This window comes from Bombina bombina, chromosome 10 (genome assembly GCF_027579735.1).
Source record: "Bombina bombina isolate aBomBom1 chromosome 10, aBomBom1.pri, whole genome shotgun sequence".
Lineage (NCBI taxonomy): Eukaryota > Metazoa > Chordata > Amphibia > Anura > Bombinatoridae > Bombina > Bombina bombina.
Genome location: NC_069508.1, coordinates 190,511,731 through 190,539,625, shown reverse-complemented (window position 1 = coordinate 190,539,625; position 27,895 = coordinate 190,511,731). Strand labels below are relative to the sequence as shown.

Here is a 27,895-nt window from a genome sequence, read left to right as displayed (position 1 = left end):
TGAAAATAGGAACTGACCGAGATTCGGGGCAAACACTGTGGTACCGCTTTGGAGTAGGCTGACTCACGGATAATTTTCATGGCAGAAGAGGAGCCTCACACAAAAACTGGCCATACGCTAATATTGGACTGTAAGAATGACGTTGTTGTAATTTTTTGATAACAACTGAGGACTCTGTGGGATTCCTTGAAGCTATTTGGTTAGGCTGTCACTTTCCACATTTTTGACAACTTTGTTTGGCAGCACATGCTCGGTCTTACTGAATATCTCCTCAAATCCTAATATCAGCAACCCAAAAACTCTCTCTTCCAAAATTCTTCATTGTGGTATCGTTCCTAATTGCCCTGACTATCTTTTATAATGTCTGAGCATCTCCTGTGGGTCACTTAGTTTATTTTGCTCTGTATCTATTTGCTGTTATAGATATCAAACTGTAATGTATGTAATGTAATGTATGTAATGTAATGTACTGATTTACATAGTTCGTTAGGTTTACACCAGCTTTAAATATGACCATTTCTAGAATAATGAAAATGTGTACAACCTCCCTGCTCTATGATCACTGAGACAGAAAGTGAATGCTAGCACCAAACATAGGTTTACAGGTACTGTGTCTTCCTAGATACAGTTACAGTGCTTCTTACCCTTCACATTATGTTATTTAATTCTTCTCCACATGCATGGTCACTGTGGGGTATGTATAATATATACAGATAATTTGTTAATAGACGCTAGATTGGCTATATAGTTTAATGTTTTACATTTTTAATGTTCAATTTTAATATATTCCGTATAGTTCAGGTGGTCTCATATGGGATATCCTTGCATACTATTCCTTTCTTGTACATTATCAGCCTGCTAAGGTTCATCTATATTGTATATTGCAACTGGCTATATAGTTCCCAAGGATACTCCAGAGTAAAGTTTCCTGCAATCTACTCTGCTATATTATATGTATAGCCTAATACTCAAGTGTTGTTAGGGGATGTCTATATTATCCTTATAGAATATAACTCAGATCTGGTTATGTTTATTTAATACATGCTGTTCTCATATGACCAAACTTACCTTATCATTATTGCAGGTATGCTGCCTAACATTCTTCATAACTTATCTTGCCTTATACATATAGAGACACTCCCCTTTAGTGTCATCATGGTTATACCTAGGCTCATTGGACCAGTTCCTACACAGAGGATACAGTATTAGTCCACAGTATACAAATACTTTGCAAGTTAGGCATACTGGTAAGCTTCAGGGTCCCATATATTTTCCTAGAATACCCTAGCTACAAATGTTTAAATAATGTCCCTTTTTGTATATTCTGCTGGAACCCCTTGTTTGTCCATCTATGGTTTAATGGAAGCAATATCTAGCTAAATACTAGCCCTATGGTTGAACGCATCCGTTTGATTAGAGGTGGCCCGTGTGTTCTACTATGATGCTCTGTTACAGATATTCATCTGTCTTATATGCAGGTACTACCGTGATATGTCATTTATTCTCTTAGTTCTCTTGCTCCCCACAGTTATTATGTATATAGGAGTCTCCTTATGCTAGAACAGATTACACTAAGTAACTAGGAAACTCTTATATATGCTTTGGCTGAGCTGTGTATATATTATAGCGTAATAGTGCAATTCTACACTACCATTTTATCTATGTTTGCCTGTAGGACTGTATTCATGCGAGAATGTTTGGTATCACAGTGATCGTTGCAACTCCTTGTTACAGAAGCAGTAGGATAATTATAAATTTAATTAATTACACTGCCGGCGTGGAAATAACTGGACAAGTTACTAGTCCTTGCTGAGTCCCTCTTCTCCCTTTCCCGCCGGTACTTGTTGCCGCAGGTCATTTCCATTTTCCTTTTACCTACATCGCCTAGAGGTGGCATCTCCCCAGGAGAGGGACTCATACAGTAACCCCCTGCATTGTATTATATATTTTTTTTAATACAGTCTTCACTACTACCTTTCATATGGCTGTAAGCAGCCTATACCCTATTATTTAGTATATTCAAATTGCTTCATATTTATGTTTTATAAGTGAGACTCCTGCCCCCCCAGGACTAGTTTACTGTTGCCAAAATGGTACCTCTTCATGATAGTTAGCCCAGGGGTACGTTCCCCCGTTTTACATAGGTACTGACCCCAACATTAAACCTCCATCTTGGAGCTCTGCACTCTATAAAATTAAATAGCCCTGTAGTCCGTTCCTTCCTAACATCCTACCTGGCTCCGCCCTCCCCTCTCCCCTCCATTACGAGCGGCTCTTGCCCGCTGCATCCCCCCCATATACTCAGGCCTACGGGAGGCCTGACAAAAGCCAACTCCACACCTCTCACTATTTTCAGTTTATAGAGTACCTCTTATCTCGGGGTAGGGACCATTAGCTATTTATTTCGAAAATCAAGGTTTCATTCCTTTATGTTCCAGTCACACATGTTTTGTGCATACAGTTTTACATTTTATATTCATGGTTTCAAAGGCGACACTATAGCTTGTGTCAATTGTTTGTTTTTGCTGTTATTGATCTAGCCGTATTTACTGACACTGACTCCTATTTCTACATAAATACTACACTACTATGGACCAGATATTGAGATAACAAATGCTATATTAGAGCACCAATGTTCCAATCCATGTATATTTTTTATTTTTGATATGTATAAGTGTCTTTGTTCCTTATGTTCCGTGTCTGGATACATCCTCTGTTGTATTGTTTTGTTTTTTTTACTCAATGCCTCAATAAAAAATTTATTTAAAAAAAAAAGTATATTAATATAAAAGTGTTGGTTATGCAAAACTGGGGAATAGGTAATAAAGGGATTATCTATCCTTTTAAACAATAAAAAAAATGAGTTGACTGTCCCTTTAATGGTCAATTAAACTAGTTTATTTACTGCAAAATGTAATCACTTATGGCTAGATTACGAGTTTTTGTCGGTAAGGCTTGCGGGGCTAACGAGCAGTTTCAGCTCACCGCTCACCTACAGACAACGCTGGTATTACGGCGTTAGCTGCAGAAAAGTGAGCGAAGAGCAAAATTTTGCTCCACATCTCACCTCAATACCAGCGCTGCTTACGGTAGCGGTGAGCTGGCTAAACGTGCTCATGCACTATTTCCCCATATGAATCAATGGGGCAGATTCGGCTGAAAAAAAACCTAACACCTGCAAAAAAGCAGCGTTCAGCTCCTAACGCAGCCCCATTGTTTCCTATGGGGAAATACTTTTTATGTCTACACCTAACACCCTAACATGAACTCCGAGTCTAAACACCCCTAATCTTACACTTATTAACCCCTAATCTGCCGTCCCCGCCACTGCTGCCACCTACATTATACTTATGAACCCCTAATCTGCTGCCCCCAACATCGCCGAACCCTACATTATATTTATTAACACCTACTCTTTTGCCCCCAATGTCGCCGCCACCTAACTACACTTATTAACCCCTAATCTGCCGCCGCCACCAACGTCGCTGCCACTATAATAAATATATTAACCCCTAAACCTAAGTCTAACCCTAACCCTAACACCCCCCTAAATTAAATATAATTAAAAATAATCTAAATAAAATAACTTATTAACTAAATTATTCCTATATAAAACTAAATACTTGCCTATAAAATAAACCCTAAGCTAGCTACAATAAAAGATAAAAAAAAGATAATTGTATTTAATTGTATTTAATTGTAGTTAGTTTAGGGAATTCATTTAATTATAGTGTAGTGTTAGGTGTAATTGTAACTTAGGTTTATTTTTATTTTACAGGTAAATTTGTCTTTATTTTAGCTAGGTAGCTATTAAATAGTTAATAACTATTTAATAACTATTGTAGCTAGTTAAAATAAATATAAAGTTGCCTGTAAAATAAAAATAAACCCTAAGCTAGATACAATGTAACTATTAGTTATATTGTAGCTAGCTTAGGGTTTATTTTATAGGTAAGTATTTAGTTTTAAATAGGAATTATTTAGTTAATTAAAGTTATTTTATTTAGATTATTTTAAATTATATTTAAAGGGCCACTGTAAGTAAATATTTTCTATGCCTGTTACTAACTAACTACCCCAATATGCTTTTTATCAATAGCATTTCATTAACATATCTCTACCGTATATCAGAAATCTTGTCTGCAAATGTAATTGTTTTCCAAACCCACTCCGTGGGTATCCTTTGCTCTGTACCAATCCGTTTACAATACCTAGGTTTCAAAATGGCGCTTTAAACACAAAGTTATTGGTTTAAGAAGTATTTTGAACATGCAGTGCTGAAAATAGTGGGCAGGATAATGTGACATCATCGGCGAATAACAAATATAACTTTTAGAACGTTATGAAACTTCGTTTTGGAGAAAATATAGGTCAGTAGGTTTTAATTAATGTTTATTAACTTTAATATGTTAGTTGTTTAGCTTAAAAATTATAACAGAAAGTAATCCTTTAAGTTAGGGGGTGTTAGGGTTAGACTTAGGTTTAGGGGTTAATACATTTAATATAGTTGCGGCGACATTGGGGGCGGCAGATTAGGGGTTAATAAATGTAGGTAGGTGTCGGCAATGTTAGCGACGGCAGATTAGGGGTTAATAAAATTTAACTTATGTTTGCGAGGCGGGAGTGTGGCGGTTTAGGGGTTAATAGGTAGTTTATGGGTGTTAGTGTACTTTTTATCACTTTAGTTAAGAGTTTTATGTTACGGCGTTAGCCCATAAAACTCTTAACTACTGAGTTTTAAATGCGGTAGGAGTCTTGACAGGAGAGGGTCTACCGCTCACTTTTTCCAAGACTCGTAATACCGGCGTTATGCAAGTCCCATTGAAAATATGGGATACGCAATTTACGTAAGTGGATTTGCGGCATGTTCGAGTCGCGGAAAAAAAGTGAGCGGTACACCTGTACCTGCAAGACTCGCAATACCAGCGTTAGGAAAAAAGCAGCGTTGGGACCTCTCAACGCTGCTTGTTAACCCTAACACAAAACTCGTAATCTATTAATCTTTTGGGATTCAGCACGTGACAAAGAATTGTAGCCCCAAACTGCTTTGTTATCTGTACTTAACATTAAATAAATTCAGTCATTAACACTAAAGCAGATATATCTGGCAGACTGCTGTGCTTGCTTGTCCAAATTACCCTGTTTTCATTCAAAGTATTAACAGCATCTGAAATGTGACAATAGAATTAAATATGTATTCCAAGCTGCCACTATTAATAACCAAAAAAGAAACATCTTACCCTATTAAAATGTAGTCTCTGCAATTAAACAGAAGTATATTACTACAAGACACTATAATGTGCTAGTCAAATAAAAACATTTTTTTTATATATTTTAAGGGACATAAAACTCAATCGTTTTCTTTCATAATTCAGATAAAACATACAATTTTAAACAACTTTGCAATTTACTTCTATTATCCAATTGTCTTTGTTTTCTTGTTAGCCATTGTTGAAAAACAGAAAGCTAAGTTATGGGGGCCGAATTATCAAGCTCCGAATAAAGCTTGATGCCCCCTGTTTCCGTGCGAGCCTTCTAAAGACCGCTGCTCCATAACTTGTCCGCCTGCTCTAAGGCCGCGGACATCAATCCGCCCGATCCTATATGATCGGGCTGATTGACACCTCTGCAGGGGGCGGCATTGCACAGGCACTTCACCAGAACTGCTTGTGCAATGACGGCATTTATCGATGTGCAGCGGACATGATCCACTACATCGTATCATATCGGCTCGCACATTAATAAATGGGCCCAAAGAGTGTGCATGTGTCTGCATTACTATACGGCAGCAGCTTTTCTGCAATGTTAACAAGAGCACTATATGGCAGCACTATTTCCTGTCCTGTAGTTCACCAGACGTGCACACCACTTATATAGATATCTCTAATAACAAGAGTACAAAGCAAATTTGATAATAGGAGTAAATTGTAAACTTTGTAAAATGTGATTCTCTATCTAAATCATGAAAGAAAAATGTTGGGTTTCATGTCCCTTTAATAAAAAAGTAAAACAAGGCTTTAATAACACATATAGGGTTTTATAATGATGGTTTTCATTCTCTTGTATTGATTACTGTTGATCTAGTTTCATACACACTTGGAGCAGGTAGAATGTTCCCTGTTCTATTATACAACATCTCTCTGTATTTCAAGCCTCAGTTCAGTTTCTACCTATCTGGAGTGAAGTAGCTCTGCTCCTACCTGACATTATTACAGGTCTGCCTGTGTCAAACTGGGCTCTAATATGCAGGCAACGCTACCCATGAATATACTTACAATGCACTCTCTGTTCATGATGTACCCTGTGCCTATGTTATGGTTCAGTCCTGCCCCAGATAAAACACTGTATTTTCCTTGTCCCTTGCTTGAGGAATATTTTTAATTCACACTTTTTAGATATTGATAAAATATGATACGTAACCACTAGGTGGTGCTGGTATATTGTAATATCAAATTTGTATAATTGTTGAGTTAATGTGAAGGCCTATAAAGGGCATCTATCAGATGAGGCCTATTAGCATGATTAAGGGATAAGCTCCTGAAATGTTGCAGACAGACATCTGTGTTATGTGAGAAGAAGTGCAATAAAATGTTAAAAAGCTGATGGTGCTGTGGGTTTTTTGTATCCTGGAGATTGTGTGAGGGGTTAACAGTCCTCCTTTTCCCTATGAGCATCAGACATCTCACACCGGTGGTGATGTGCACTTTTGTGTGTGCAAGTTGCTTGAGGAATACAGTGTCCCTTACCGCTAGCATATACCATTTATATGCGTTTAAATCTGTTTATTGCTTGCACGTTTAATTGCAGCTGTGTCTGTTCTAGAGGCTTTGTGCATTCAATTTTACATAAGGAGAACATTCCATTTCTCCTTATATAAAACTTCAAAAAGCCCTTTGATAAATTCCGAAGCATCTCCCCAAGGTCCTTCCTTAAAGGGACACTGAACCCAAATTTTTTTTCTTTCGTGATTCAGATAGAGCATGAAATTTTAAGCAACTTTCTAATTTACTCCTATTATCAAATTTTCTTCATTCTCTTGGTATCTTTATTTGAAAAGCAAAAATGTAAGTTTAGATGCCGGCCCATTTTTGGTGAACAACCTGGGTTATTCTTGCCGATTGGTGGATAAATTCATCCACCAATAAAAAAGTGCTGTCCAGAGGTCTGAACCAAAAATAAGAAGCTTAGATGCCTTCTTTTTCAAATAAAGATAGGAAGAGAATGAAGAAAAAATGATAATAGGCGTAAATTAGAAAGTTGCTTAAAATTGAATGTTCTATCTGAATCACGAAAGAAATAATTTGGGTTCAGTGTCCCTTTAACCCCACCCAAAACTGACTAGGTATGTTTTTCAACAAATGATACCAAGAACTAAGTCAATTAGATAGCAGAAGTCTGCTCTTTCTGAATTATGAAAGTGTCCCTTTAAGGTTGTTTTTAAGTTTTATGGCTCTCATGATATTGGACTTCATTTATTTTGTCCTTAAATAACACAGGTGAGTGGCGCTGGGGTGAGCCATGATTCAAAAAAATAAATAAAATCATACACAATAAGTAGATCTCACTAAGTTTCATTCGCTTTTAAGGGAACAGTTTGCTCCAGTTTACATAAGACCATTTAATGTAAATTCACATATTGAAAGTAACCTATAATTTTACCTTTATGTAGATAAACTAGTCCCTTATGGTCTGTGGTCTAAAACGCACGTGTGCGCCAATGAGTAATTACTCTCCTGTTTTGGCTCAGTAGCTTTCCTATAGATACACATTTGACCTTTACTAGGGACACCTTGCTTGTTCCTCTGTACAGCACTTTGTGATTTTGACAAGTATCTATTAAACAGGGAGGAACCTGTCCCATGGCCACTATGACGTTACCAAGACTAGAGGTTTCCGGTTTCAGCCTGCAGTGGTCTGTGTGTAATAAATAAGCTTGTAATCAGTGCTCAAAGACAGAAAGTACTAATGCTGCAGCAGTTCTTAAAGTGTTAAAAAGTGTAAATAAATATATGAACACCTGCAGAATCCAAAAAGGAATGGACTTACTCTAAGTGTAATTTAAACGTTATAGTTTGAAGTGAATAACTTGTATGGTCCTAGCTTAGTACCTAGAAGACAACTGAGCCGTGAACTTCCATTTTAGAAGGCAGGCTTGTCCACTCTCACATTACTGCAAATGCCAAAGGCTTGACTGTGTGCACGAGCGACAGAATAGGCATATATGTGTTTGGTGGTGCTCATTCAAGAATAATGTTAAGTTTGGAGGGCAGTGGAATTTATTAAAGGGCCATGATACCCAAATGTTGAAACACTTGAAAGTGATGCAGCATCGCTGTAAAAGCTGACTAGAAAATATCACCTAAACATCTATATTTAAAAAAGAAAGATATTTTACCTCAAAATTTCCTAAGTATTCAAACCCCACTGTAAAGAGACATCAAGTAGCCAATCAGGATGCTTGTCCCATGACTTGCAAGGGATTGTGCAGACACAGTCATGCTATTTTTCTATTCAGTTTAAGGAAGTTTACTATGTAATCTCACGAGGTTTCAGTGAAATCTCATAAGATCACAACAAAGCAATGCATGACCTCAGCACTGCTGATGCTGGTTGGCTATTGTTGTTTTTCAACTTACAGCTGTACAGAAGCTGAAGTACAACTGTTCACAGAGCACTTACTCTGGTGAGCTGATGAAATTTTGAGGTAAAATATTTTCTCTTTTTACATAGAGATGCTCAGGTGATATTTTTATGTCAGTTTTTTACAGTTCTGCTGCATCACTTTCAAGTAATTTACCATATGAGTTAAATAAAAAAATTATAAATATTGTGATGTTTGCATAAACAGACTGTACCTCTGGAATATATTAAAGGGACATTAAACCCAACAAATTTCTTTCATAATTCAGATAGAGAATACCTATTAAAACAACTTTCTACTTTACTTCTATTATCTAATTTGCTTCATTCTCTTGATATTCTTTCCTGAAAATCATATCTAGATAGGCCCAGTAGCTGCTGATTGGTGGCTGCACATAGATGCCTCATGTGATTGGCTATTTCTTTAACAAAGGCATGAAGCAAATTAGATGATAGAAGTGAATTGGAATGTTGTTTACAATTGTACTGTCTGTCTGAATCATGAAATACAATTTTTGGGTTTAATGATATTAATGATATAAACTTTATGTCCCTGTAACTAAGATGATATTTACCAGAATGGAGAGGAGACTTATACCCACCTAAAATGTAGGGTTTAGGCTTTGATTTTGTGCCGGTGTTCTGGTAAGGGACCGAACTTTTCAAAAGAGCGAACCATGTCACTTCCTGTGACGTTTCATCAGCTGTTGCACTCATTTTGCCCCTAATACGCATGCGTGTCCGCGTCATCACATACCTGGCCGCATACATCACTGTGAAACTATTTAGAATTGTGAAATTCTGAAACCTTTATATAGCGCATGCGTGGGCTTTTCTATCACAAATAGGGGGTTTATGGAACGATGTTTATTCAACACTGTATGTGAATTATGGTGTGAAACCGAAATAAATGTATACTTATTTAAAAATATTTATTTATATATAACCTCAAACATGGAACAATGTTTATTTGTCCCTGCATGACAAACAGCCACTCGGCTATCGCCACTGCATGTCCTATTTTAAAGTAAACATAAAGTGAAGTGCTTTGAATGCACGCCTTTTTGTTTGTATGCGTTTGAGGTTATATATAAATAAATATTTTTAAATAAGTATACATTTATTTCGGTTTCACACCATAATTCACATACAGTGTTGAATAAACATCGTTCCATAAACCCCCCCATTTGTGATAGAAAAGCCCACGCATGCGCTATATAAAGGTTTCAGAATTCCACAATTCTAAATAGATTCACAGTGACGTATGCGGCCAGGTATGTGATGACGCTGGCACGCATGTGTATTAGGGGCAAAATGAGTGCAACAGCTGATGAAACGTCACAGGAAGTGACATGGTTCGCGCTTTTGAAAAGTTTGGTCCCTTACCAGAACACCGGCCCAGTATAAAAGTGTTTCAGAGACAGGATATGGAAATTTCCAATCATATAGGTGACCGTAAAAGTATTTAGACCTCTGGGAAGTTAATACCCACCAGTTTTAAATTATACATAATCACTTCAAACATGAATAAATGTATTTATTGTATTAAAAGTCTTGTAGGAACGTGTAGATTTTTGTGCGTCTTCCTCCATAAGAGCTAATCCAAATGCACAGCTACGCATGACCGCGTTTAATATTGCTTCACTTACCATGTTGTGGAGTATTCAAGAAATATCTAGGATCAGTGATACGACAATTTATTGGTTCCAGCAGCCCTGTTATCCCAGCCTGGGTGAAAATAAAACAGACGATCATAAGTGAGTATTTCATTCCTTTTTGATACATACTGTTGTGCAAATATAACATGTGGTACCTGGCTCAGTACATTTGCTGCATACTTGAGATTCTCTATAAACGTTTCTTCCATCTCTTTTGCGACATGTTGTCTTTCAGACCCTGGTGGTACCCGGCCTGCCATGATATGTATTCTGCAACAAAGGAGTGGCCGTAATAAAGCAAAATGTAGCTGGTAATCCAATTTTTTTATTTACATTTGCTATAATGGTATTATAAAATGAAATGAATGTGTTTGCTTTTTCATAAGATTACAAGTTGATAGTTTTATACTTGGTGGTGTTTACATAATTGCAAGTTAATTATATTGTTATGTTGCAAAATAACCCATTTTCTCATTGTTAAACATTTCAGATCAACAGAGCGATACTTGATCATTTATAACTAAATTACAAATGAGCGTTGTGACATTTAACCTTTGGAATTTTATTGTATATTTTAAAAGCATTATTGAATTGTTTATCATAGATGGCTTATTGATATTATGCCAGTTGCTTATGTTTAATGCGACAGTTTTATTCTCTTTTATGAGAAGGATCATGGGTAACCCATTTTAACTGAAAAAGCACCTAACTCTATAGCATTTTAAAACATTAAAGTGAAAGTCAATCCTAGCGTTGTACAAAAGCTAGGATTTACTATTGAAACAAATAAAGGGGACTTTAATTCATGAAGTATAAGATAAGTATAAGATACATCACATAGAATGCTCCTTTATTTGTTTTATTTGTTTTAGCTCCTACAGCAGCCCACGGCTAAAAAGATTTTTTGCTAAGAGGTGACGTTTTCACCTCTTAGCCAATAGCCGTGCGGTAAATCCGGCTCCCATGGGCGCCAAGCTGGATTTACTGCACGGCTATTGGCTAAGAGGTGAAAACGTCACCTCTTTTAAAAAAAATGTTTTAGCCATGGGCTACCGTAGCAGCTAAGAACGGCGATCGATTGAAACAAATAAAGGAGCTTTCTACGTGAAGTATCTTATACTTATCTATCTTATACTTCATGAATGAAAGTGCCCTTTATTTGTTTCAATAGTAAATCCTATAGTTTGTAAAATGATAGGATTTACTTTCACTTTAAGGCCTAGATTACAAATGGATCGCAATTGATGTCAGGGCCGCCACTAGAAATTTTGGGGTCCCTTACTAAATCATTGATCGGGGCCCCACATCCATCCCCTGTCACATTAAACATAAGCAACTGGCATAATATATATATATATATATATACACACACATGGGGGCACACATAGACACAGAAGCACACAAGGAGACACACACAAAGACACGGGACAGACAAAGAATCACACATAAATACAAACAGGGATAGACACACATACACACAGGGGACACACACATGCACACAGGGGGCACACACATACACACAGGGGGCACACACATACACACGGGGGGCTTGTAACATTTTCTGTGGAGAACACTAATGTCATATGTATATGTAATATGTGTATGTAAAATGTATATATGTGTGTAATATGTGTATTTATATGTAATATGTACAATGTGTATGTAGTATGTATATGTAATATGTGTATGTAATATGTATATGTCATGTATATGTAATATGTATATGTCATGTATATGTAATATGTGTATGTATATGTAATATGTAGTATGTATATGTGTATGTAGTATGTATATGTAATATGTGTATGTAATATGTAGTATGTATATGTAATATGTGTATGTAATATGTGTATGTAATATGTGTATGTAATATGTATATGTCATGTATATGTAATATGTATATGTCATGTATATGTAATATGTGTATGTATATGTAATATGTAGTATGTATATGTGTATGTAGTATGTATATGTAATATGTGTATGTAATATGTAGTATGTATATGTAATATGTGTATGTAATATGTGTATGTAATATGTATATGTCATGTATATGTAATATGTATATGTCATGTATATGTAATATGTGTATGTATATGTAATATGTAGTATGTATATGTGTATGTAGTATGTATATGTAATATGTGTATGTAATATGTAGTATGTATATGTAATATGTGTATGTAATATGTGTATGTAATATGTATATGTCATATGTGTATGTAATATGTATATGTCATGTATATGTAATATGTATATGTCATGTATATGTAATATGTGTATGTATATGTAATATGTAGTATGTATATGTGTATGTAGTATGTATATGTAATATGTGTATGTAATATGTAGTATGTATATGTAATATGTGTATGTAATATGTGTATGTAATATGTATATGTCATGTATATGTAATATGTATATGTCATGTATATGTAATATGTAGTATGTATATGTGTATGTAGTATGTATATGTGTATGTATATGTAATATGTGTATGTAATATGTAGTATGTATATGTAATATGTGTATGTAATATGTGTATGTATATGTAATATGTAGTATGTATATGTGTATGTAGTATGTATATGTAGTATGTATATGTAATATGTGTATGTAATATGTAGTATGTATATGTAATATGTGTATGTAATATGTGTATGTATATGTAATATGTGTATGTAAAATGTATATATGTGTGTAATATGTGTATGTATATGTAATATGTGTATGTAAAATGTATATATGTGTGTAATATGTGTATGTATATGTAATATGTGTATGTAAAATGTATATATGTGTGTAATATGTGTATGTAAAATGTATATATGTGTGTAATATGTGTATTTATATGTAATATGTACATGTCATATGTGTATGTAATATGTATATGTCATGTATATGTAATATGTATATGTCATGTATATGTAATATGTGTATGTATATGTAATATGTATATGTCATGTATATGTAATATGTGTATGTATATGTAATATGTAGTATGTATATGTGTATGTAGTATGTATATGTAATATGTGTATGTAATATGTAGTATGTATATGTAATATGTGTATGTAATGTGTATGTAATATGTATATGTCATATGTGTATGTAATATGTATATGTCATGTATATGTAATATGTATATGTCATGTATATGTAATATGTGTATGTATATGTAATATGTATATGTGTATGTAGTATGTATATGTAATATGTGTATGTAATATGTAGTATGTATATGTAATATGTATATGTGTATGTAATATGTGTATGTATATGTAGTATGTATATGTAATATGTATATGTCATATGTGTATGTAATATGTATATGTCATATATATGTCATATGTGTATGTATATGTAGTATGTATATGTAATATGTATATGTATTATGTATATTTGTATGTAATATATATGTCATGTGTACTGTATATGTAAAATGTGTATGTAGTATTGTATATGTGTATGTAATATGTATATTTGTATGCAATATGTATATTTAATATGTGTATGTAATATGCATTTGTGTACATAATATGTATATGTCATATGTATATATAATGTGTATAAAATACCGGTATGTATGTGTATGTAATATGTATATGTAATATGTATATGTAATATGTATATGTGTATGTAATGTGTATGTAATATGTATGTCATATGTATATGTAATATGTATATGTAATATGACATATGTAAAATGTGTATGTAATATGTATATGTCATATGTGTATGTCATGTGTATGTAATATGTATATGTCATATGTATATGCCATATGTGTATGTAATATGTATATGTCATATGTGTATGTAATATGTATATGTCATATGTATATGTCATATGTGTATGTCATATGTATATGTCATATGTGTATGTAATATGTATATGTCATATGTATATGTCATATGTGTATGTAATATGTATATGTCATATATATATGTCATATGTGTATGTAATATGTATATGTAATATGTATATGTCATATGTGTATGTCATGTGTATGTAATATGTATATGTCATATGTGTATGTACTATGTATGTCATGTGTGTATGTAATATGTATATGTCATATATATATATATATATATGTCATATGTGTATGTAATATGTGTATGTAATATGTATATGTCATGTGTATGTCATGTGTATGTCATGTGTATGTAATATGTACATGTCATATGTATATGCCATATGTGTATGTAATATGTATATGTCATATGTGTATGTAATATGTATATGTCATATGTATATGTCATATGTGTATGCCATATGTGTATGTAATATGTATATGTCATATGTATATGCCATATGTGTATGTAATATATATATGTCATATGTGTATGTACTATGTATGTCATATGTGTATGTAATATGTATATGTCATATATATATATATGTCATATGTGTATGTAATATGTATATGTCATATATATATGTCATATGTGTATGTAATATGTATATGTAATATGTATATGTCATATGTGTATGTCATGTGTATGTAATATGTATATGTCATATGTGTATGTACTATGTATGTCATGTGTGTATGTAATATGTATATGTCATATATATATATATATATATGTCATATGTGTATGTAATATGTATATGTCATATGTGTATGTAATATGTGTATGTAATATGTATATGTCATGTGTATGTCATGTGTATGTAATATGTACATGTCATATGTATATGCCATATGTGTATGTAATATGTATATGTCATATGTGTATGTAATATGTATATGTCATATGTATATGTCATATGTGTATGCCATATGTGTATGTAATATGTATATGTCATATGTATATGCCATATGTGTATGTAATATGTATATGTCATATGTGTATGTACTATGTATGTCATATGTGTATGTAATATGTATATGTCATATATATATGTCATATGTGTATGTAATATGTATATGTCATATGTGTATGTAATATGTATATGTAATATGTATATGCCATATGTGTATGTCATATGTGTATGCAATATGTATATGTCATATGTGTATTTAATATGTATATCTCATGTGTATGTAATATGTATATGCCATATGTATATGTAATATGTATATGTCATATGTATATGCCATATGTGTATGTAATATGTATGTCATATGTGTATGTCATATGTATATGTCATATGTATATGTCATATGTGTATGTAATATGTATATGTAATATGTATATGTAATATGTATATGTCATATGCGTATGTCATATGTGTATCTAATATGTATATGTCATATGTGTATGTAATATGTATATGTCATATGTGTATGTATATGTAATATGTATATGCCATATGAGTATGTAATATGTATATGTCATTAGTATGTAATGTGTATATGTCATATGTGTATGTAATATGTATATGTCATATGTGTATGTAATATGTATATGTCATATGTATATGCCATATGTGTATGTAATATGTATATGTCATATGTGTATGTAATATGTATATGTCATATGTGTATGTAATATGTATATGTCATATATATATATATATATATATATGTCATATGTGTATGTAATATGTATATGTCATATGTGTATGTAATATGTATATGTTATATGTGTATGTCATATGTGTATGTAATATGTATATGTTATATGTGTATGTAATATGTATATGTCATATATGTGTATGTAATATGTATGTCATATGTATGTGTCATATGTGCATGTCATATGTGTATGTAATATGTGTATGTCATATGTAAAATGTGTATGTAATGTGTATGTCATATGTGTATGTCATATGTATATGTAATATGTATATGTCATATGTGTATGTAATATGTATATGTCATATGTGTATGTCATATGTGTATGTAATATGTATATGTCATGTGTATGTAATATGTATATGTAATATGTATATGTCATGTGTATGTAATATGTATATGTCATATGTGTATGTAATATGTATATGTCATATGTGTATGTAATATGTATATGTCATGTGTATGTAATATGTATATGTCATATGTGTATGTAATATGTATATGTCATATGTGTATGTAATATGTATATGTCATGTGTATGTAATATGTATATGTAATATGTATATCAGAAGAAGGGGATTGTATTCCCTGAAACATCAATGAAACTTGACTTGTGTTGGCAAAATCCAGTGGTATCACTGTTTTTGGTATATATATATATATATATATATATATATATATATATATATATATATATATATATGTGTGTGTGTGTGTGTTATAACTTCTTTACGCATACAGACTCCATATTGTTGCAGAGATATTCATTTAGACCGTTTCTAGGAAGAAGATCCTTTACCTGTCACAGTGCAGTTCGCTGGCCCATTTCACAGCCTCGTGCAGCCCTACCCGGAACTCATCCTGTCGCTCAGGCACAGCACCCAGGCCTAGTTCTCCAGCCTTAACATCCCCTGTATGGACAGACAACACTCTTTATTGTTTCTTTCTTTCATACAGGTGGTGAGAGTCCACAATCCATTACTCCTGGGAATTAATCTTCTCTATTGAAGAGATATCTTGATAGGTAGCGTGCACATGTCTCAAGCACTACATGATATGGTGCAAAACAGCTGCAGTCACATGCACACTCCTGAACTTCCCTTCCTGCTTTTCAACAAAGGATAACCAGAAAATAAAAAAAATGTGATAATAGAAGTAAATTAGAAAGGTGTATGTTTTAACTGAATTATGAAAGAAAACAATTGGGTTTTAAGTCTCTTCAATAGAAAGGTCAAATTTGAACTGTGGGCTAATGCACTTAAATTCTAAATAGAAGCATTTTTGCAAGATGTTTCTAGCACACGTTATTACTGTTTCCGCTGCATATGCAAATGTGCTACGTGTGCCTGAGGATCAGAATACAAACACCCTCCTGCTTAGAGAGCTGACAGTGGTGTGTATTGTGTCATACAAATCATCGCTGACTCTGAGAAGTTGTAGTGTTTGAATACTGGTGCACTTGGCTCTCACAGCATATGTGTGTATGCTGCAAAACACAGTAATAACTTTTATGAGAAGCATTTTTGCTAATGGAAATATATAGCAAAATGCTTCTAATAAAAAATGGATATTTCGATTTTGACATTTTTCTATCCCTACATTTTTAACAACTTTCTTTCTTTATTGTAATCTGTTTTCCCCATAAGTTAGATAAAAATATTGTATTTTTCCCCCACCGCCCTACAGAGAACTGAGCTCACCCTGCAGGATTTTACACCGTGAGTGCAGTCTATATCTGTACCTAAGTGACTACAGCAGAAGAAATTAGGGATATGTCCCTGGATTACAAAATAATGCAAATTTTGTTAACTAAAATGTATTATGATTTCCGATCAGACAAGTTCACAGAGAACCTGTCCGCCTGCAATTGCCATTTGTAATGCTGCATTGCACAAGAGCTAAAGACCGGGCACTCATTCGTGAAAATGTACATTCACTTCAAGGAATGAGCCAGGGTGCAACCCAGAAACTGATTCAATTGCCTGTCTGCCACCTCAGAAGTGGCGAGATCAATCCACGCAGGAGAGGAGAAGCCGGTACAAACTGCGAGCTTGTTATTGGACTCTGTTATCCTCTGAGACTGCTGATACGGCACCTTGTTGTATATCCCCTAGTGGGAGGAGCTCCTATACTCGCTACAGGTTGCAGACCTTCATGAGTGGTGACGTACCCTGTTTTTATGTAATAAAGTTTTTATATCTAAAAAAGTCATCTGGATGCCCTGGGGAATTGTATTGCGCTATTTACTTAGAGCTAACATAGCTCTGAAGAATATGAGTACTGGAATCAATAAAGAATTATTGGTTGAACTGTTAAACTTTATTTTGGTTTGGCTATTTAGAAATTCATCTAGTGCACTGTGTGTGTGTATTTATCACACTATTTTTGTAATTTTATTGAGATCAGTCACCCCGACACTTGCATGTTTGGGTGATTGACACGCCCTGCTCTGTCACAATTGGCACAAAAGAGAGACAAGCTAATAACATACATAATATTTGTTGATTATTTTTTCATTTTTTATGTTTGAGCGAGATCTGCACTCAAAACAGCCAAATATCACCATTCGATAAATATTTTTATATCAGCCTCCGTTTCAAACTAAAATGGCGGATATGAAAGTGCTCTATCTGGCTGTACGCGTTACGTAGGTAGTAAAACGTAACACAGTAGGCAAATATAACAGAACACCATCACTAAAAATAAAGTTGACTTTAAGTGATCAGGTTTTAAAAAAAAACTCACCCTAACTGTGCTGCTGCACCTCGCTAAACTCATTAGAACCGGCAGCCTACGGCACAGCGCTCTTCTACCAATCAGGTGACATTTGCACCTCTAAACCAATAGCCATGCTAGCATACAGAACACTGTAAGATGACACGCACAGCTATTGGTTTAGAGGTGTGGGCGCTAGAGACGCTGAGTTTAGCGAGGTGCAGTGGCCCAGTTAGGGTGACTTTAGCATCCTTTTTTTTAATAATTGATCACTTAAACTCAACTTTATTTTTAGTGATGGTAAATCCTGGCGTTTGTTAAACACTTGGATTTACCATCATTTTAGTGCCCCTTTAACTAGAAGTGAAGCAAATTTTGAACCATGTGTCTGTACAAGTGACATAAAATCTTGTAACCGAGCTATAACATTCATAACATTCAGCTTTCTTGCCCCTTTTAGGAATCATTAGCCATTTGATTTGATTCAATAGAAAAATCCAGTTCATGAAGTGTTTTCTACAAAAGGAAAATAATTTAGCAAAATGAAATAAAAAAAGAAAATGATAAATGCTGAATTCTTCAATCTGTATTTCTACTTTATGATTATCCTTAATCAGGACTCATGCACAAATGAGAAGCGATTGTATTCCCTTGTATGCAAGAAAACACAAAAAAAATGATTTTATCTTTTTGGCTCCCAGTACAAATACACAGCACAGATTTCATGCATTTGACTGTCAGTAGCACACAGAGCAATGCTTTACACCTCTTAGTTGACAGTTGAAAAAAAGTGAGCACAAATGTCACCCTAGTGTCTCTAAGTCAGTGTTTTTCAACCAGTGTGCCGTGGCACACTAGTGTGCCATGAGAGATCCTATTCCTCAGGTGTGCCACGGCAGACTGACAACAGTGCGGGGGTGTCCCTCTTTCAAATTTTGAAATATTGGGAGGTATGTGACAGGCTCATCAGGCGTCATTTACAACCATGACACTGACATTCATTCACAGACAATCATTATGATTGTGAATGAATGTCAATATGTCATGTATAGTTTGTAGGAGGCATGGCATGACAGCACAGTACAGTGTCAGTGTGTATATATATATCCTGTATTAGGCTACAATGTGTGATTTTGTAACATTTTGGGATGGTGGTGTGCCGCAGGATTTTTTAATGTAAAAAAGTGTGCCACGGCAAAAAAAAGTTGCAAATCACTGCTCTAAGTGACTGTGTTTAAAACCCTCCTTGACCGCCAGGATACAAATAGCATTGTGTCCCTTCTTTCTTATTATGCATAGGGACTTTTAAAAAAAAATGACATTTAAAAGGACCCTCTAGTGTAGAAATTACATACTGTAATTCATTAGACCAAGCATTTTGTGTACTATTGACACATACTCTGTTTAACCCAAAGGGTGTATTGATTGTTAAAGGGCCATAATAGTTATAAAAACAATTACATGTTATAATTCTAATGTTACTGTGTGTTGGACACCTTTTCTGGGCCAAAAGTATTTGAATTCTAAAGAATTAGAGCATTTTTTTTTTTTATTTTTTTTTAACTATTATGGCCGTTTAAAGTCCTGCTTACTTAGAGCCACAAATGCAGCACAAAGTGTGGCAGCCTGGCAAGAACACAGACGCAGCAGCTGATTGGCCCTGCTCTGTGTTTAACCCTTTGCAGTATCTCCACTTGCAACATTCATAGCTCAAGATAATGGTTGGCAACTTCACTGTCGCAAACCTGCAGCCACATAACAGAATTTGTTATTTAATTATGGGAAATCACAAAAATACCAAAGTATTCCTTACTGCTGAAATATAAAACAATAATAATAACCATAAGTAACAATAACTGCTATGGCTGAGGCAGATACCTGGCGGGGTGTTAATAAGCACCAGGTTTACTCGGTTCCGGCCCAGGGCTTCTCTTACAAGCCCCACGTCTGAATCATAGGGCCAGGCCACCTCTACCGCTCTGAACCCCGCTCCGGCCGCGGCCTCTATACGAGCAGGCAGCCCGGGCACCTCCTGGAACAGCCAGGAGAGATTAGCTGAGAAGCGCAGGGCCGCCATCCAGACCTGTCGGGTAGAGCACGGAGGATTGAGTGCGGGAACAGACCGGTGACACAAGACGGAACTAGGCGAGGCCGGGGATGCAGGGAATAGTTAGGCCGGAATGTTTTTTATAGAGTAAACCCAGAGAGCTGTAACGGACTGAGGCACAGCCAAGAGCAAAGTCCGCTGGTAACGAAATATTAAACCAATTGCCCACTCCCAATGTTTTGTTTTAATACAGCAATGGAGCTGCAGGTTTAGTACATAAACATCAGTATGTGGCACCATTAGAGAAAACTAAGGAGATAACTTTAAATCCTCCTCCCATTTTTTTGTTGTTGCAGAAGACACTGGAATACATTTGCCACCTACCCTGTTACACAGCCAGTTTGCTGTCTTTATTTCTGTTTTGTTTTTCTTATCCGCCCTGTTTGTATATAGAAAACAGCATATATAGCAATACATTCTGCAGCAGGTAACTCAGATAAAGAAAACAGCATATATAGCAATACATTCTGCAGCAGGTAACTCAGATATAGAAAACAGCATATATAGCAATACAGTCTGCAGCAGGTAACTCAGATATAGAAAACAGCATATATAGCAATACAGTCTGCAGCAGGTAACTCAGATATAGAAAACAGCATATATAGCAATACATTCTGCAGCAGGTAACTCAGATATAGAAAACAGCATATATAGCAATACAGTCTGCAGCAGGTAACTCAGATATAGAAAACAGCATATATAGCAATACATTCTGCAGCAGGTAACTCAGATATAGAAAACAGCATATATAGCAATACATTCTGCAGCAGGTAACTCAGATATAGAAAACAGCATATATAGCAATACATTCTGCAGCAGGTAACTCAGATAAAGAAAACAGCATATATAGCAATACATTCTGCAGCAGGTAACTCAGATAAAGAAAACAGCATATATAGCAATACATTCTGCAGCAGGTAACTCAGATATAGAAAACAGCATATATAGCAATACATTCTGCAGCAGGTAACTCAGATATAGAAAACAGCATATATAGCAATACATTCTGCAGCAGGTAACTCAGATATAGAAAACAGCATATATAGCAATACATTCTGCAGCAGGTAACTCAGATATAGAAAACAGCATATATAGCAATAAATTCTGCAGCAGGTAACTCAGATATAGAAAACAGCATATATAGCGATAAATTCTGCAGCAGGTAACTCAGATATAGAAAACAGCATATATAGCAATAAATTCTGCAGCAGGTAACTCAGATATAGAAAACAGCATATATAGCAATACATTCTGCAGCAGGTAACTCAGATATAGAAAACAGCATATATAGCAATACATTCTGCAGCAGGTAACTCAGATATAGAAAACAGCATATATAGCAATACATTCTGCAGCAGGTAACTCAGATATAGAAAACAGCATATATAGCAATACATTCTGCAGCAGGTAACTCAGATATAGAAAACAGCATATATAGCAATACATTCTGCAGCAGGTAACTCAGATATAGAAAACAGCATATATAGCAATACATTCTGCAGCAGGTAACTCAGATATAGAAAACAGCATATATAGCAATACATTCTGCAGAAGGTAACTCAGATATAGAAAACAGCATATATAGCAATAAATTCTGCAGCAGGTAACTCAGATATAGAAAACAGCATATATATAGCAATACATTCTGCAGCAGGTAACTCAGATATAGAAAACAGCATCTATAGCAATACATTCTGCAGCAGGTAACTCAGATATAGAAAACAGCATATATAGCAATACATTCTGCAGCAGGTAACTCAGATATAGAAAACAGCATATATAGCAATACATTCTGCAGCAGGTAACTCAGATATAGAAAACAGCATATATAGCAATACATTCTGCAGCAGGTAACTCAGATATAGAAAACAGCATATATAGCAATACATTCTGCAGAAGGTAACTCAGATATAGAAAACAGCATATATAGCAATAAATTCTGCAGCAGGTAACTCAGATATAGAAAACAGCATATATAGCAATACATTCTGCAGAAGGTAACTCAGATATAGAAAACAGCATATATAGCAATACATTCTGCAGCAGGTAACTCAGATATAGAAAACAGCATATATAGCAATACATTCTGCAGAAGATAACTCAGATATAGAAAACAGCATATATAGCAATACATTCTGCAGCAGGTAACTCAGATATAGAAAACAGCATATATAGCAATACATTCTGCAGCAGGTAACTCAGATATAGAAAACAGCATATATAGCAATACATTCTGCAGCAGGTAACTCAGATATAGAAAACAGCATATATAGCAATACATTCTGCAGCAGGTAACTCAGATATAGAAAACAGCATATATAGCAATACATTCTGCAGCAGGTAACTCAGATATAGAAAACAGCATATATAGCGATAAATTCTGCAGCAGGTAACTCAGATATAGAAAACAGCATATATAGCAATAAATTCTGCAGCAGGTAACTCAGATATAGAAAACAGCATATATAGCAATACATTCTGCAGCAGGTAACTCAGATATAGAAAACAGCATATATAGCAATACATTCTGCAGCAGGTAACTCAGATATAGAAAACAGCATATATAGCAATACATTCTGCAGCAGGTAACTCAGATATAGAAAACAGCATATATAGCAATACATTCTGCAGCAGGTAACTCAGATATAGAAAACAGCATATATAGCAATACATTCTGCAGCAGGTAACTCAGATATAGAAAACAGCATATATAGCAATACATTCTGCAGCAGGTAACTCAGATATAGAAAACAGCATATATAGCAATACATTCTGCAGCAGGTAACTCAGATATAGAAAACAGCATCTATAGCAATACATTCTGCAGCAGGTAACTCAGATATAGAAAACAGCATATATAGCAATACATTCTGCAGCAGGTAACTCAGATATAGAAAACAGCATATATAGCAATACATTCTGCAGCAGGTAACTCAGATATAGAAAACAGCATATATAGCAATACATTCTGCAGCAGGTAACTCAGATATAGAAAACAGCATATATAGCAATACATTCTGCAGCAGGTAACTCAGATATAGAAAACAGCATATATAGCAATACATTCTGCAGAAGGTAACTCAGATATAGAAAACAGCATATATAGCAATACATTCTGCAGCAGGTAACTCAGATATAGAAAACAGCATATATAGCAATACATTCTGCAGAAGATAACTCAGATATAGAAAACAGCATATATAGCAATACATTCTGCAGCAGGTAACTCAGATATAGAAAACAGCATATATAGCAATACATTCTGCAGCAGGTAACTCAGATATAGAAAACAGCATATATAGCAATACATTCTGCAGCAGGTAACTCAGATATAGAAAACAGCATATATAGCAATACATTCTGCAGCAGGTAACTCAGATATAGAAAACAGCATATATAGCAATACATTCTGCAGCAGGTAACTCAGATATAGAAAACAGCATATATAGCAATACATTCTGCAGCAGGTAACTCAGATATAGAAAACAGCATATATAGCAATACATTCTGCAGCAGGTAACTCAGATATAGAAAACAGCATATATAGCAATACATTCTGCAGCAGGTAACTCAGATATAGAAAACAGCATCTATAGCAATACATTCTGCAGCAGGTAACTCAGATATAGAAAACAGCATATATAGCAATACATTCTGCAGCAGGTAACTCAGATATAGAAAACAGCATATATAGCAATACATTCTGCAGCAGGTAACTCAGATATAGAAAACAGCATATATAGCAATACATTCTGCAGCAGGTAACTCAGATATAGAAAACAGCATATATAGCAATACATTCTGCAGCAGGTAACTCAGATATAGAAAACAGCATATATAGCAATACATTCTGCAGCAGGTAACTCAGATATAGAAAACAGCATATATAGCAATACATTCTGCAGCAGGTAACTCAGATATAGAAAACAGCATATATAGCAATACATTCTGCAGAAGGTAACTCAGATATAGAAAACAGCATATATAGCAATACATTCTGCAGCAGGTAACTCAGATATAGAAAACAGCATATATAGCAATACATTCTGCAGAAGATAACTCAGATATAGAAAACAGCATATATAGCAATACATTCTGCAGCAGGTAACTCAGATATAGAAAACAACATATATAGCAATACATTCTGCAGAAGGTAACTCAGATATAGAAAACAGCATATATAGCAATACATTCTGCAGCAGGTAACTCAGATATAGAAAACAGCATATATAGCAATACATTCTGCAGAAGGTAACTCAGATATAGAAAACAGCATATATAGCAATACATTCTGCAGCAGGTAACTCAGATATAGAAAACAGCATATATAGCAATACATTCTGCAGCAGGTAACTCAGATATAGAAAACAGCATATATAGCAATACATTCTGCAGCAGGTAACTCAGATATAGAAAACAGCATATATAGCAATACATTCTGCAGCAGGTAACTCAGATATAGAAAACAGCATATATAGCAATACATTCTGCAGCAGGTAACTCAGATATAGAAAACAGCATATATAGCAATACATTCTGCAGCAGGTAACTCAGATATAGAAAACAGCATATATAGCAATACAGTCTGCAGCAGGTAACTCAGATATAGAAAACAGCATATATAGCAATACATTCTGCAGCAGGTAACTCAGATATAGAAAACAGCATATATAGCAATACATTCTGCAGCAGGTAACTCAGATATAGAAAACAGCATATATAGCAATACATTCTGCAGCAGGTAACTCAGATATAGAAAACAGCATATATAGCAATACATTCTGCAGAAGGTAACTCAGATATAGAAAACAGCATATATAGCAATACATTCTGCAGAAGGTAACTCAGATATAGAAAACAGCATATATAGCAATACATTCTGCAGCAGGTAACTCAGATATAGAAAACAGCATATATAGCAATACATTCTGCAGAAGATAACTCAGATATAGAAAACAGCATATATAGCAATACATTCTGCAGCAGGTAACTCAGATATAGAAAACAACATATATAGCAATACATTCTGCAGAAGGTAACTCAGATATAGAAAACAGCATATATAGCAATACATTCTGCAGCAGGTAACTCAGATATAGAAAACAGCATATATAGCAATACATTCTGCAGAAGGTAACTCAGATATAGAAAACAGCATATATAGCAATACATTCTGCAGCAGGTAACTCAGATATAGAAAACAGCATATATAGCAATACATTCTGCAGCAGGTAACTCAGATATAGAAAACAGCATATATAGCAATACATTCTGCAGCAGGTAACTCAGATAGAACATGTAATTTTAAGACACTTTTTAATTAACTTTGTTTCAGTATCCTTAGTTTAAAAGCATATGTACATACCCTCAGCAGTGGCAACACAATGCTAGGAGCTAGCTGGTGATTGGTGGTTACACACATTTGTCTTTTTTATCATTGGTTTACTAGATGTGTTCAGCTAGCTCCCAGTAGTGTATTGCTGCCCTGGAGCTGACTATCACTCTGTTTAACCTCGTGTTTTCCACTCACCAATGGAGCTGGAGTGAATCCTACAAAATTTGGAGCCTTGGCTCTTCTATATGCTAGGTTGAGGAGTAGCAGTGCACTCATGGGAGCTGACTGCTGATTGGTGGCTGCACTTATATGCCTCTTATAATTGACTCACCCAATGTGTTCAGCTAGCTCCCAGTAGTGTATTTGCTGCTCCTCAACAAATTATACCAAGACCAGGAAGCACATTAGATAATAGAAGTACATTGGAAAGTTATTTAAAATGGTATGTTCCTTTGACCCCAAACTCAGCACATATAAATAATAATAAAAACGAAGAGACATAACTGAGGTGTAAAAAGGCAGCAGCCCACATTTATTAACAAATTGATAAATTAGCATTAGCCATAAGCCAATAACTTTTTATTATTTTAGAGCTAGCCTCCACCATAACCTCACGTGCCTTCCACTGGCTCCAAACCAGGCATGCCCACAATTCATAAACTCTCCCCAACCCAGGGAGGTACCATTTATCCCTTGAATAATGCCAAAACCGAGGCCAGCACCCTGCCACACCACGACCTATGGACGTGCACCACCCAACTGGGCTAAGGCTTTTAACACCCCCTCTCTTAAATTAGAATGAAATAAAGTCCAACCTCATTAAAGGGACAGTAAACCTAAAATATAATGTTATATAATTCTGCACATAGTGCAGAATTATATAACATTATATTAGTGCTATCGTTATTAAACCTTATATTCCCTTTTAATTTTTTTAAAATATGCCAGTTTTTCAGACCCGCTCTCTGTACTCTGCTGAGCGGGTCTGTTTTTATTCCACAGCGCATCAGGCCAGCTCTATAGTCACAGCCCGGCCAGACCGCGCCATAACATTAAGTGCAGCTCGCTCCTGCTCTGTCTGACAGCAGGAGCGAGCTGCACTTAGTGTTATGGCTCGGTCGGGCCGGGCTGTGACTATACAGCTGGCCCGATGCCAGCTGTTTACTGAAACTTTAAGGTGAACACCATTTTTCAGGAAAAAACATGTCCCTGACTCACCCTCAAACTCTACGTACCGAATTTCGAATCCACATATATTTCTAACAAAACTTCCAATCACTCTGTTCACTTTCCGTCTGGAAACCTCCAACTTTTTGATATCTCAAGCCGACCTCCAAACCAGTCTCGTTTCAATTTCCAACCAAATAATTATCAACCATGGGAATAACTCCTTTAACCTTCCAATATCCCAACACATTTTTTCAACCAAATTCTTTTGGGACATAAATCCAAAATCATTCCCATCAGCGTGTATTATTAACAAATTTGGTGACCTAAACAATCGAGCCCTATCAATAACCTGCCCCACTACTTGGTCCCATCTTAAACCCCGTACCCGAACCATTTTACAATAACCTCAGTCACAGGGATCCTCAAATGAACTCCTGCCTCTTTAAGAGCTGCAGCTTTCCTGGTCCAATACATGTAAGAGTGGCCAACGATCCAACAATGGACTGCACCTGTTAAAATAGAAGAACAAACTATCATTTCAAATTAGGTCTAACATATAACTTAAAACATCCCGATTTCCACCTTCCAATATTCTTGACCACCTCATCACTTAACCCTAAATCATGCACCTCTGTTGCTACTCTAATCCTAAAAGAATGGAAACCAAACTCACTCTCATTCACTCCCAAAAATCTCAATGATCTTTTCAAAACTGCCTCAAATTGATATTTTGAAAGCGGAGAAC

At 34.9% G+C, this 27,895-nt stretch overlaps 1 protein-coding gene across 1 annotated transcript in view; it reads right to left on the bottom strand.

The window, feature by feature from the left end:
• HYI (hydroxypyruvate isomerase (putative)) overlaps window positions 1–20,823 on the bottom strand; it is a 48,961-nt gene extending 28,138 nt beyond the window's left edge. The window contains exons 1-4 of the mRNA XM_053694070.1: window positions 20,417–20,823; window positions 16,623–16,734; window positions 10,454–10,568; window positions 10,290–10,368 (exon numbers count right to left, since the gene is read on the bottom strand). Of these exons, the coding sequence (XP_053550045.1) occupies window positions 10,290–10,368; window positions 10,454–10,568; window positions 16,623–16,734; window positions 20,417–20,615 (505 nt within the window). The 5' untranslated portion in view covers window positions 20,616–20,823. The remainder of the gene's footprint in view (window positions 1–10,289; window positions 10,369–10,453; window positions 10,569–16,622; window positions 16,735–20,416) is intronic.
• Window positions 20,824–27,895: the final 7,072 nt, after the last annotated feature.